Here is a 13,828-nt window from a genome sequence, read left to right on the forward strand (position 1 = left end):
TGTGATGATTCTTCACAGCTTCCAACAAGGATCTGTCCAGCAGGGACCGTCCCCTGTATAAATTTGACACCAGCTTCCCCACTACTTTATTTCATTTTTGACTCATGAGGAAATTCAAAAAGGAGTCCAAAATGGAGGTGAACAGGAGAAAGGAGAAGACTGACAAATCTACACACAGTATTCTTGAGCCCTCAAACTGAGCCTGTAGCATGAACAAGCCCCTCCCGTCCCTCCATTGCAGGATCCACTTCATCCTGCAACACCAGACCCACCTGAATTTTCAAGCTACTATTTCTCAAGCACTAAGGATAAATGTCTGTAACCTCCACCAACCAGAAGTTGAAACTGCTCTGTAGACATCACTTCTCACAACTAAAGAAACAAGAACAAGATGCTTGATACCAGCAGCAAGCATTTTGTCTCCTCAGAAGCAGGTGAGAGCACTCCCTGTCTCTCAGCTGTGGTACCTGTAGTGCATTGACCACTCTGATCGGGTGCTCCTCACCCAGTGCCTGGATGCAGTGCTGAAACAAGCAGTTGATGTTATCTTTTATCTTCATCAGCTCTTCCCCATCCAGAGCCTCCAGCTTGCCTTCCAGATATTCCAGGTTGACCTGTCAGGTTAAGAAGAATATTTGTGCATGTTACCCAACTGCTGACACCTCAGAAAAGCAAGTCCTCGCGCTGACAGTCTGCCACCTCCTAGGCAGAACAGCAGCACCAAAGCAGAGGACGGTCAGCTCCTGTTACCTTCATGAGAAACAGCTCCTCCCAAAACCTAGGGTTGTTCTTACTCGGGTCCTCTGTCTGAAAGAGAAAGAAACAGCCATGAGAACAAACAAGAAATTATTCATTATTTAATCAGAATTTAATCGAAAACACTATCACACTATCACTATCACAAGTAGGTCAGTTGGGATCATCCCACTGGATGACCAACTGGTCTCATAGTACAGAGTACTGTCTACAAAGATCCCCAGAACCAGAACACCAAACAGAAGCAGTTCTCAATTGAGATGCCTCTGTATACTTTCTGGATTAATTTTGGAGAATTATTTGAAAAGCCATGACATCTTGTAGATCACAAATGGTCCTGGCAGACATCAGGATAAGGTGACATTAAGGCAGAGAGCTCTGCATGCTAGTAGGAGAGCCTGAAGTGTGCATGGCTATGCTGTGCAACCCTTACCTTGGGAAAAAAAGTCGACCATGCAGAGTCCTCAGCACAAACTACACCAAGAAAACATCACAAACCTGAGAAAGAAGAGGTGCCCAAGTCCTTACCGTGAAAACCTCATCGTACATCAACACGACTTTCTCCTTCAATGGCTTCTTGGAGGCTGAAGATTTTCGGAGCAGTCCGCCTTTCTTCTCTGTTTGGGCCATGTTGCATACCCTGAAGGAAAGAATCAACAAAAAATGACTAGGGAACCTTGAACTTTCCTTCAAGGCATATCTGGACTGCCACAGCCACAGAAGACTTCACTACGCGGAGGTACTAAGACTCTCAGAAGCTGCAAATAGGGGCTTTAATAACTATACTAGATAAGAAATCAGACCAAAGGTCCTCTCCAAATCCTCTAACCTATTTCAAACAAATATGCAAGAGTTCACCCACAGGCAGACACAGAATAAGCAGCTTACGGATCAGTTTCCTTAATTCTTCTCTGCCAGAAACTGATTCATGATCAGAACTACTTTACATCTAAAAGGTATATTTAAAAAAAAATATCACTGCACACACTGTGATGGTTGCTATCAAACGGATATCCAGTCTTCCCTAAAGTTAGTCAAGCCTCAAGGACATCTTGCGACAAAAAGCTCCAGAAATGGTTTGAAAAAAAGTCTTCTCTTTTATCTGTTTAATGTGCTACCTGCCAAAGTACTTCCAGTTCTGCTCGTGCACTCCAATGCCACAACCAACACAAGGAAGCATTTGGCAGCAAAGCCTCCCTGAAGCACTCCTGCCACCCTTGCTCATCCCTACCTCTGCACTTTGGCATTCCCCAGCTGTGTCAGCTGCTCTGCAAATCAAAGCAGAAAAGAACCCCAAGAACCCCAGCCTCAAAAGCACCACGTGTGGTTCGGGTTCTGGAAGAAGATGGAGGAACACAGGGGAAAAAGCTTTGCAGGATTTTATTTTATTTTTTTAAACCAGAAGAACTTCCTGGTTCCTTTGACAACAAAGGGTTTTCTAGAAACACAATCAAGGTTTACTATAATTAATTGATGCCTCATGCTTACTGATTGTCTTATTTAATATATATATATTAAATATATTATATATATTAAATTATATATATATAATTGCTACAAAATCAGCTCCTGGAAAAGCAGCCTTAGCTGTAGTCCTGAACAATCTGCACCAGTCAAGCCATGTCAGGGGCTGACAGTCAGGACGTGTGACTTGCCACGTACTCTCAACGTCTCATGCTGCAAAGCACATCCCCACTCTGACCTTGCAAATATGCATTTATCTGCAATCTCGGAATTTTCTGGCAAGCACCAGAGATTTAGCAGTGTTCTATCCTCCTTTATCACTGCAGCACATCAGAGGTACTTAGCAGAAAGTGAACGCTGTGCCCTGGCGTATCCCCAAGCTCCAAACCTTTCTCCCAGACTTCCGAAGGTAATTACACACATGGCAGCAGCACACCTCAGGCAGAGGCTTGACTGATGTCATGCTCCAGAAAAACAGAGGCAGGCTCTCGTGGCAGCTGCACTCAGCCATGCTAAATTATGCATAGAAAGGTAAGTACGTTGCAGCCTGCCTCTGAGACCCCTGAGCTTTCTGAGTTGGCAGCCATGGAGACAGCTTTGGATTTCGCCTCCACCCCAGACTGCCTGAACACCTTCAGTGACAACGGCATGCTCAGACCCACCTTTTTGTAAAAAAGCAGGTTCCAGAGAGCACTGAATGCCAGTTCCAGTTCTCTTCTGCACTCTTTCCTCTGCAGGCAGCTTTTGATTGTCCTAAGACTAAACTACATTCCCAACCAGGACTCTCGGGCTCCCAAAGCCTGCAACAGGTTATTCAGACATCCATCCCTTGAGCCATGAACTTCAGTCCCAAGTGGCACGAAAACACCTTTAAGGCTGGAAAAAAACTCTGCTGCTGCTGCAATAAAAAAAAGCCCTGCCCCAGCTGTGAAGGGCAGGAGGTTTGCCTGCCTGGCAAAGCAGTGGACAGAGAGCAGATCTCACACCTCAAGAGCTGAGATTGACATAAAACAGGGGAGAGGTGTTCTCTCTTCCACCTAGGATGGGAATGTGAACAGCCAGGTAGTTAAGGGCCAGTTTGTGTGCACACTAGGCTAAGAGTGAAACCAGCCCCAAAAACATGGCCAGAAGAATGCTTAGGACCTTCTGCACCATAATCTATGTAAATACAGAATTTTTATCCAATTAAGATGGAGAAAAGGTCTAACAAGTCTAACAAAACGAAGAAGAAAACATAGAAGAAAACATTATTCAGTCATCCTGATAGCTTCTCTTTTACAGACTTTGCATTATTTTTAAACTGTCATGGGAAATGAGACATTAATTAGAAACATAATTGGAAACAGAGAGAAATCTATTAAAAACCAAATCAAGAGCAATGTCACTTTTAGCTTAGCAAGACAAATCTTACCCGAGATTGCACAAAACGATTTCTCAACTAGAATCGTAAGTTTCTGAATCACAAGCAGCCACCATCCCCAGCATACAAACACATCCATCAGCATGCTTCTAATTGAATTACAGCTAATGAATCCCAATGTCAAAACTAATAAACTAACTCAGAGTGCTTCTAGGTCAGCGTTCACATCCCAAATGTGTATGCTTACGGGAGGGGATCAATACACTCTGCCTGATCCCTGAACTTTGCAAACCGTATTTTAGCACATTTCCTACACTTCCAGAAAGATGGAGAAGTCTAAATCCCAGAAGACACAAATGTCTGATGCTGAAAGAGCACCAGAGGGCCCACACGATCACGTGAAAATTCTAGTCTGGGTCAAAATGGGACTTGGGATTCATATTCTCTCAACCAGAGCTGCACAGAGCATACAGAGATGACTGCTGGAGGCAAGGATTAAATAACATTCTTGTTCATAACTTGCTGTTCTACAAATGAGCATACGGAGGAGCAAGGGGAGAAAAGGAAGAGTTGCCTTTCATGCCAACGCTTTATTAGGCTATGCTTGTTTCGTGACCTATGATGATCAGGCTGCACAAATGGCTTTTTCTTTTCACTCCATGCAATTACGTTCTCCAGATGTCAGAAAGACGGAAACAGGAAACTGCATTTTGTTAATGGGGACCTTGTAGACAGCTGCAGAAAACAGCAATCAACTGCACTAAACATTTACTAGTTGCAGAGGTGTCGAATTATCAGGGCATCGTGACAGTTTATGAAAACAGAGACGCTGAATATAGTTAAGAATTACCCTTTAAAACGTATCACGTTTCAAAGGCATCGGTGCAATTTCCACGTTTCAGGTTCAAATGGATAATTTATTCTGTCAATAGGTCAGTCCCATTAACACATGCTGCTAAGTGAATCCTGCTGCAGTCACCGACTGCACAGAGCTGTCCCTCAGGGCTGAGACGTACGCACATGGGGGTTTTGGAACAGCAAGTACTGTGCTGTGCTGCAGAAGATCCAAGATGCTTCGTCTGGAGCTAACAGAAACCTTGACAGAGCATGAGTCTTGGCAGCTCCAAGGCAGGCAGAAAAAAAGCCGTGGCAGACAGAAGTTCAGGCAGACCTTTGGTCTATCTGTCATCAACCCCAGGATCAGCTGATCCAGGCAGGAACAAAGGAATGAGCACATCCGAGCATCTACCTCCTGTCCATTTCAGTCCAAAACTCATTCCAGAGATTCAAATCAAACATGTGACATTCAGATGAACACATCCCTGTCAGCTTTCAGTTAGAATATCCATGGAAGAAGAGGAAAAAAAAAGACATTTGGAGTCTGAAGTTCACTCAGACTCGTGCGGATTGAAAACTGCGGCTTCTCCGAATTGTAATTCAGCTCCCGTTCAGACTTATTGTTGTACAAATCTCATAACAACAAAAACACTACTGTAGAGAAAGGAACATTAACGTGCATCAACACTATAGTGAAAACAGGATCCAAAACTTGAAACTCCTGTAATCTTGCACACAGCAAGATTACAGGATTGACAGCCTGTCAATCCCTGTATTTTGCATTTTACAAACCTGAACGTTTTCAAGATTACACAACCCACAAACACAACCAAACCTGAATATTTTTTTTCAGTCTATAACTCTCAAAAATATACTGTGACACTGCTAGGCTAAATAAAAACAAAACAAGCAGATGACAATAAATGGTATTTTCACATATTTAGTTGGCAAACCGTTTATTGTGTATCTGAAAAATGTAGTGCAAATGATGCAAGATATTATTTTGCTAATGCCAAAGTCAATATCAATCAATATTAATGAAGGCTCTGAGTAAGAGCTGAGATACTTTTCCTTTTAGAATCCAATCCCTTGACTTGCCACTGCTACTCAGACTGGACTACTTGTTTAAAGATTTCATGCTGGGTTAAGATTTCAAGCTGGCAGGATTTCAGGATGGTTACCACAACCAGCCCAACACCAACTGCACTCTTCTAGGACCCAGTGTGATCATGCTTTGTCTTTCTGGGTAGTTTGCTGGTATATCCCTTAAGTCAAAAGGATAGTTGTTCAAAAATTAGCTAAAGCATGCAAGAAGGCAGGAGATAAACTGCCTGAAGTTAGACCATGGCTTCTAAAGAAGCAGATTGTAATCCAAATGGTCATTCTACTCTTTGGTGAAATTCCAGGAAAAGCTTGCACTTAATCTATGTAATGAATCTGCAGAGTCAACGCTGGACCCAGGCACCAGGCAGTTAATTTCTAGCACTCATCCACCAGAGGAAACAACCAACAACCTGCCCCCTGCACACCAGCCTACCAATGCCAAAGCTTGGACAGTGCCTTGACCCAGCCCAAGCTCCAGCATTAAATCCCCAGGAGCCCCCTAGCAGCACTCTGGGCAGAACCCAAGGGAAATCAGAGAGGAGAGGGACGCAGTGCGTTAGATTTTGTCACAGCTTAAGCAACCAACAACCAAATTCCTGCTACAAGCCCTTTTGCAGTTTATGCTCTGCCAACATGGGCAGTTACAGTTCATGCTACTTTTGTATTTCATCTACTCTTTACAGACTAATGTGTGTGTATTTGTAAACATTATTTGGTACCACTCATGGCACATAATCTTTGGATCAATCTCGCAGAAATTTCAGGTGCCTTCCTGTAATAATTAGCAAGAAATACATTCAGAGGATATGACACTGACAAAAAACCACATATACCCTACTTTTTCTTTGTAATGCCTAGCAACACAACCTCTAGCACAGTGTCAGTATATGCACTTTTACCAGCAAGCCCTTCCATCCTCTCAGAGCAGTGTGCTACGTGTTTCCACATAGCCCAACCTGCAGTTACACCACTGCTCGCCTATTTTCCACCCCTTGGAAAACAGGAAAAGCAGCTTCCTAACGCAGATACAGCCACAGACTTCCACTACACGAGCTTCAGCAACGATATGAAGAATAACGTCCAAGTTACATTCTCAATACTTCATCCGTAATTGCCTTTCTTTTCTACCCGTCCAGGTAAAGTAACACCCAATCCATCAACTTCGCACCGCCAACCAGCTACGCTTCCTCCTATCAAGCCCATCTAGACAAGCGGCACACGCTCCACCTCCATCAGTTCAGACCTTTTTTCCCCAATTGATTTTTTCATTTCCCTGCAATTCCATTCCGTACTTCTAGCCCCAACCCTTCGCTCTCCTGTGTGAGGAAATCTCCTGGGGCTTCCACTTCTCAAGCCCTTCAGAACCCACCCCACTTATTTCACCGTGAAATACTCCACGCCACCTCTACGCCCACAGCTCGGGCCACCTGCAGATATATTCAGATATTCTCCTGACGGAAAACACCCTGCCTGACCCCTTCCCTGCCCTTTTCCCAGCTGTGAGGTGGGAAGAGCCGAGGAAATGGGAGGCAGCAAGGTGAGGGCGGCAGGACTGCAGAGAGGCGAGGCTGTGGAGACAGGGAGCACTAGCAGCACGAGCACTTTGGAGTAACACTGACGTGTATAAAGATGTTTATGGCTATAAGTGTGTGTATTTAAACACATATATGAAATGTGAAAGGAAAGAAAGGAGCCCAGGAAGGCAGAATACAGCCAGCCAGCCTTCTGGGGCTGACCCTTCCCCTCCTGAGGGCTGTCCCCACGGCAGGTGGTGTGGCGGTGGTGGCACACGAGCCCCCGCTGCCCCTTTGTACACGCCGACCGCCACCCACCCAACGTTACCCCGCTGGCTGCCGCGCCTCACGGGCTACCGGCAGAATTGCCCACAATTAAAAACCAGCTTTGGGGTGAGTAGGGTGACGCTTTAATTAACAGAAACCCCAATTAACGCGTGTCCGCCCCCCGGAACTCCTGGCGCGGTCCCACCCCACGCAGGGCCCGCGGGCCCTCTGACAGGACGCGCGGCCCCCCCGCCCGTTATGGCCGTTAGGGCCGTTAGGGGGCGTGGCCTGCCCGGCCCCGCGCGCGCGGGGGGGGGGCCCCGCGACCCCCTCCTCTCTCTCTCCCCCCCCCCCCTCCCCGCCCCGCCGCTCACCTGCGGGCCCCGCCGCTCCCCTCCGCAGCGCGCAGGCGCCGCCCGCGCCACTGCGCATGCGCCACTGGGGCGCCCCCCGCGCCGCCGCGCGGTCCTAGCGCCGCCCGCACCGCGCGGGGCTCTACCGGGGAGCTGGGGAGGGAAGGGGGGGGGTGGGCAGCACCGGGAGCCCTCCCTGCCCGGTGATCCCGGCACGGCGCCGGCCGGTGTGGCACGGCACGGCACGGCACGGCACGGCTCTGCGCAGCACGGCACGGCTCGGAGCGGCGCCGGTGGGGAGCGGCTCCTCCCGGAAGCCCGCCGCCTCGTGATTGCGCAGCGCCGTGCTGTGCTGTGCTGTGCTGTGCCACCGCCGGCACGGCCCCGGGACCGGCCCCGCCGCAGGTAGCGCCCGGTGGGTGGGAGGGAGGTGAGGGGGGTGCTGGGGAAACCGGGCGGAGGGGAGCCGCGGGGGGAGAAGGGGGCACCGGGGGGGGTCCCGAGGGACCGGAGGGGGGTCCCGTAGGAACCGGGGGGGGGTCCCGAATAACCGGGAGGGGTCCCCGAGGAACCGGAGGGGGTCCCTAGGAACCGAGGGGGTCCCCGAGGGACCGGGGGGTGTCCCCCAGGAACCGGAGGGAGGTCCCGAATAACCGGAGGGGTCCCCGAGGGACCGGGAGGGGTCCCCTAGGAACCGGAGGGAGGTCCCAAATAACCGGAGGGGGCACCCGAGGGACCGGGGGAGCGTCCCCGAGTAACCGAGGGGGTCCCCGAGGAACCGGAGGGAGGTCCCAAATAACTGGAGGGGTCCCCGAGGAACCGGGAGGTGTCCCCGAGGGATCGGGGGGGTCCCCTAGTATCCAGGAGGGGTCCCCGAGGAACCGGAGGGAGGTCCCGAGTAACCTAGGAGGTCCCCGAGGAACTGGAGGGTGTCCCCCAGGAACCGAAGGGGGCAACCGAGGAATCAGAGGGGTCCCCAAGGAACCGGAGGGGGTCCCCTAGTATCCAGGGGGGGTCCCCGAGGAACCGGAGAGGGTCCCCTAGGAACCAGGAAGAGTCCCTGAGGAACTGGGGGGGGGTCCTCGAGTAACCAGAGGGGGTCCCTTAGGAACCAGGAGGTGTCCCCCAGGAACCGGGGGGTGTCCCGCCAGGCTCCCCAGGATGAAGCGAGCGGGGCCGCTGCGGCGGGTGTCAGAGTGGAGCCGTAGTGGCGGGGGGCTGGCGGAGCTGCTGAGCCCCGGGGGGGAGCCCAGCCACGTCGTGCCCAGCCCCGACGGCGGGCACCTGGTGCTGCAGCGGGGCGGCCGGCTGCTGGCCTTCCAGCGCCTCAGCGGCACGGGCACCGAGCTACGGAGGAGCTGGGAGCCGCCACCGAGCCGGGAGGCACTGGTGGGGCTGCTGTTCCCGCACAGCCCGCGGGCAGCGGGCGGCTGGGTGCTGGCCGTGGTGTGGGAGCGTGGCCGCACCGAGCTGTGGCGCTTGGCGGCGGGCTGGCAGCCGCTGCGGGCTCTAGAGCTCTGCCAGGGCGGCCGGGCACGGGTGGCGGCCGTGTGCTGCCAGGGCGAGCGGCTGGTGTGGTGCGAGGAGAGGCCCCCCTCGGACGTGCACCCGGACGCCGGTAAGGGCGCCTTCAGGTTCTGCGTCTGCGCCCGGGCGCTGGAGGTGGAGGAGCAAGGCGTGAGGCTCGGCCCCGTCAGCATCGTCCTGCACAACAGCCCCGAGTACCGCGTCCTGGCGGCCCCGCAGCACATCTTCATGCTGCCTGCCTCCCCCGGTGGTGCCACCACCACCAAGTTCCTCCTCGTCTGGCACCCCGAGGAGGCCAGGCTCACCCTCGCGGCCCCCTCGGCGGGTGTTGTGCGCAGCAAGGTGCTGCAGGCCAGCAGCGAGTCGGACTTCAGGAAGCTGCTGCTCGGCTCCGTGGGCCTCCTCTCGGCGCTGGCACCCCTGGACGTTCACAGCTGCGCCATGTCCGACCGCGGGGCTCTGCTGCTGGTGAGCACCGAGGGCGCTGTCAGCGTGGTAGAGGCAGACGGGACACAGAGACACGTCTTCGATCTGGAAGGGCCCCCCCTGGCTCAGGAAAATACTGTGCAGCTGAAAACTTTTGGCAGCACCCTGGCTTGCATGGTGGCCGGGGTGCTGTACCTCGTCGACCTGAACAGCGGGAGGCTCATCGAAAAGAAAATCCTCAACATGAAAGAGGTGCATTTCCTGGAGTCCCCAGGAGAGGAGGACAGCATCCAGCTCCTCACGCAAACGGGCATCTACAGCCTTGGCTTCTCCAGCCCCGAGGACAGCAGCAGGGCCGAGCCGTGCCTGGTGGAGATGGTGTTCGAGGAGGCCTGCCGGTACTACCAGAGGAGGAGCCTCAGCAGCTCCAAGCTGACGGTGGAGAAGCTGAAGAAGGGCGGCGCGTTCCAGGCCCCCGTGGCTCTCGCTGCCATCCTGCAGCACAGCCTCCACCAGAAGCAGAAACCAGCCCGAGGCCTGCAGGACACTTACGCCAAGCTGCTGAGCACAATGAGCCTCGAGCTGCAGAGCTACCTGAGCCTGGAGCTCCTCAAGAGCTGCGTGGTGGCTGCCCCGGAGAGCGAGGTGGAGAGTTACTGCGAGGAACTGGTGGAGCAGGAGGTCAGCCGCGTGCTGCACTCCGACATAGACAAGGACAACTTGGCCTACCTGAACTCAGTCTTTGCCTCCTTCCCCAAGGCTGCCTGGAAGGCCACGAGGAGCTGCCTGCAGCTGCAGCAGAACGGGGACGGCCTCGTGGTGGCCAGGGCCACCCCGGAGGTGTGGAAGAAGGTGCTGGGGGGACCGCAGCAGCAGGAGGAGGTGGGCCAGAACGGCGTGGTGCCGCTCTTCGAGCTCATCTGCGCCTCCTTCCTGAGGTTCAAACCCAAGTGGCTGCCCGGTTTCGTGGAGCAGACCCAGCAGTACGTCGGCCTCTCCTGGGCGTACAGCAGCAAGGAGGGCCCGGAGGGCCGGGTGCCGCTGTACAAGAGAGCTTTGGGAGTGCTGGCCAGGAAAAGCAAGCGCAGCGAGGTGGACGATGAGATGGAGCTCGAACTGCTGCTCTGCAGCCAGCGGCCGAAGGCCGTGCTGCAGGCTCTGCACCTTCTCATCCGCCTGAAGCGGTGGCAGCGGGTGGTGGAGGTGGCGGAGAAGTTCTCCAAGCTCAGTCCCTTGCTGAACAAGGAGATTTTCACCACGCTGCTGGCAGAGTTCGCCCAGCACCGCGAGCTGGACCCTTACGTGGACACGCTGTGGCCGCTGTGCCCCGCTGAGCTCACCGCCTCGGACATCCTCACCGTGGTCCTGCAGCACCTCCCTCGCACCCAGGGGGACCCGGTGCCCTTCTCGAGCGAGGGGAACCAGCTGACTGTGGGCTTGCTCAAGCCACTGCTGCAAAGGGTTGTGCAGCGTCCCTGCGTGCAGCACGAGATGTACTCGGATGCCTTGCAGAGCCCCACGTTCCCCCCTCCCGCCCCACCCCGAGAGCACAAGAACCCCCAAAAAGCAGCGGGCGGTGATGCTCCTCAGCCACCCGTGGCAAGGACTTCCTCTCCCTCGGCGCTGGCACAGGGTGACACGGTGTGAGGGGGGGGGAAGCACGACGGGGTCTCGACCCTTGGGTGCACGAGAAGGGGAAAGCCACATCCTCCCCTGGAAACCCTGCCCTGCCTGGCAGCGGGAAGCCTGCTCCTGTTTGAAGCCTGATCCTGTTTGAAGCCTCCTTGCAGCAGCAGCTCAAAGATCCCTTCGGGGGGCTGCAGCTGGGGTGTCCCACCTGAGAGCAGGGCAGGCTTTCTGGTTGTTTATTGCAAGTGCAATTTGTGCCCCGGTAGAGGAGCAAATGCCAGGCGCGTTTGCAGATGAAAGCACTGGCTGCACTATGGGACTGCAGGACCGCTCCCTGCCCAAAGCACTTTGTTTTCGGTTTGCTTGGCTCCTTTATAACTTCACCTCTACCCTTCTGATCCCCAGGAGTGGTGGCAGAGAGGCACACGGGGACATGCACAGTCCTCCCAGCCCATTCTCTGCTCGGGAGGTTGGGTGATGCCTCCGGGCTCTGCCAGTGAGGATCCTTGCACGTTTCCTGCAGCGGGGCGCTGAGCCCTGCAGCCCCGGGCTGGGCGAGATGCTGAATGCCAGCGTGGTGCAGCTCCGTCATACTGGGCAGCCCAGCACGTGCGCTGGCAGCTGCGGCGCTCCCTGTGCTGTCTCGCTGCAATTCCTCTGGGATCAATCCTGTCGCTGCGACTGATTGCAGCTACTTAGCTGAAGAGAGCAGCCTAATTCCCTTATCTCGCCACCCCAGCCGGCACCCAAACTCTCTCTTCTGAGCTGAGAAGCTGGCAGCAGCCCGGGCGAGCTTGGGGCTGGCCCTGCCTCTCCCTTTCCTTTGTGGAAGCCTAGATTATGCTGCAGGACGCCAGGGCCCTCTGTTCCCATCTCTCCTACCTTTGCCCTTTGCACACAAAGGGGCTTTGTCAGGGCTGTCTGGCTCATCTTGTGCCTCTGTTTGCAAAGTCAGTGTAACTTGAGAGCGCTCGTGCAGGAAGAGCCCAGCTTCCAGCCTCTCCGAGGTGCTCGGGAGAGAGACCCCGGCCGTGGCTCCCCCTCTGCGTGGGGGCTGTGGGGTGGGGTACGGTGTGGCCAGGGGGGCACCTCGTGCCTTGCTGGGATCGGGGGGACGGGGGGAAGTCCATCTGCGTTAGTCCTCCTCCTGAGGCTGGGGCTGAGCGCAGAAGGCAGGTTCATTTTAAAAATAAAAGGTTCCCAAAGCAGTGCCGGGCCGGTGGTGGATGTTGTGAGGCTGCTCCCTGTTTTGTTTCGCTTTTGCCAAGCTCAACTCACGGCAGCACTGCCCAGCGCAGCTCCCTGCTGGTCAATGCTGTGCCCAGGCGGGTTTGAAGAAGGGAGGAGTTTTTCTCAAGACCTACAACGTGTCCCTTCGCTGCTTTTCCAGCCAGGAACACCATGCTGGCCGCAGCACCTTGTGCTCCCAGCGCAGACCTGCCTTTAGAGGGATCCTGGCCTGTGCAAACGCTGGGAGGATGTGCCAGTTCCTCCCCCAGACAGCCACCCTGCTGCAGAAAGTCCCTGCGGTGGAACAAAAAAAACAAAACAAAACACAGGCAAAGGGGAAGAGGAACTGCTGCAGCAGTTCTCTAGAGACTGGCTGGCGATGGAGGGGACCTTCTTGGTGGGCCTCGTGCTGTGGCTGCGGGGCACCGCGGCTGGTTTCCTGCAGCTGGCACGAAAGCAGAGCGTGCAGCACCCTGGTGGGCAGTAATTTGGAGGGAGTTTTTCCATTGCCAGGGCTGGGGATGGATGCAGCAAACGAGGATCGAGCAGGGAGCAAAGCCCAGGGCATTCAGCTCCTGGTTCCAAGGGGGAAATCCTCAAAGCTCCCTGCATCCCAGAGAGAAAACCCCAGGGAGGGAGCAGTGCCCGCAAAGCCAGCGAGCAGGAACCGAAGCCAGCAGCGGGCCACAGCACAGAAAGAGGAAGCAGAGGCTGTGCAGCGGGGACAGCTACATGGTCTCCCAGGGGGGCAGGCAGTCCCAGCCCCAGAAAGGGTGGGTGCCCCCGGGGGAACAGGAGCTGAGCCGCCCCCTAGAACACATCCAGCGGGGTGAGAGGTGAGCACGGGGCTCTGGTTAGGGGCAGGATGCGTGCTGGGGGCAGATAGCAGGAGGTAAGGGCAGTGTGGCTTCAGATAACTCCTGGAGGGAAAAAAAAAATAGCGTTTCGGAGATCCGAAAGCAAATGGAGAACGTGATAAAGCAGATGTACTTTGGGGAAGAAGAGCTGGGCAGCTCGAGCTCATCGCTCCCGCCGATAAGACTCGGACTTTGCGATGAAGGAAGTGAGTCAGGCTGCTCACGGACGCCTCCCATGCCCGGCGGGCATTTGAGACAGCCCCAGGGCTCGAGACAAGGAGCAGCACACCAGCATGCCTGCGCTTGTCCCCACCACAGGGACAGACCAAATCTGGTGGCCGATGCCCCTTGGTGGGTGGGCATCAGTGGGGCAGCGCGTGGCACCTCCACTGAGTCCCCTCTCCAGGGGAAAGCACCGTGACACCAGGAGCACGGCCACAACCCGAGCTCACGCCAGCAGTGGGACACCAACCCACCCCAAAACCCTTCCATCCCGGCCAGAAG

At 54.6% G+C, this 13,828-nt stretch overlaps 2 protein-coding genes across 2 annotated transcripts in view; one reads left to right on the forward strand and one right to left on the reverse strand.

The window, feature by feature from the left end:
- ARMH3 (armadillo like helical domain containing 3) overlaps positions 1-8,043 on the reverse strand; it is a 119,643-nt gene extending 111,600 nt beyond the window's left edge. The window contains exons 1-4 of the mRNA XM_082764493.1: positions 7,677-8,043; positions 1,285-1,396; positions 751-807; positions 468-614 (exon numbers count right to left, since the gene is read on the reverse strand). Of these exons, the coding sequence (XP_082620619.1) occupies positions 468-614; positions 751-807; positions 1,285-1,386 (306 nt within the window). The 5' untranslated portion in view covers positions 1,387-1,396; positions 7,677-8,043. The remainder of the gene's footprint in view (positions 1-467; positions 615-750; positions 808-1,284; positions 1,397-7,676) is intronic.
- On the forward strand, positions 8,042-12,427 carry HPS6 (HPS6 biogenesis of lysosomal organelles complex 2 subunit 3). Its single transcript, XM_082764492.1, has 2 exons — positions 8,042-8,060; positions 8,785-12,427. Exon 2 carries the CDS (start codon positions 8,817-8,819, stop codon positions 11,253-11,255), a length of 2,439 nt encoding a protein of 812 aa, XP_082620618.1. The 5' UTR covers positions 8,042-8,060; positions 8,785-8,816; the 3' UTR covers positions 11,256-12,427.
- Positions 12,428-13,828: the final 1,401 nt, after the last annotated feature.

This window comes from Aythya marila, assembly GCF_965140915.1.
Source record: "Aythya marila genome assembly, chromosome: 7".
Lineage (NCBI taxonomy): Eukaryota > Metazoa > Chordata > Aves > Anseriformes > Anatidae > Aythya > Aythya marila.

Bases quoted from the DNA above. Each gene is read 5' to 3' on its own strand.
- HPS6 (XM_082764492.1), top strand. From the start codon at position 8,817: ATGAAGCGAGCGGGGCCGCTGCGGCGGGTGTCAGAGTGGAGCCGTAGT.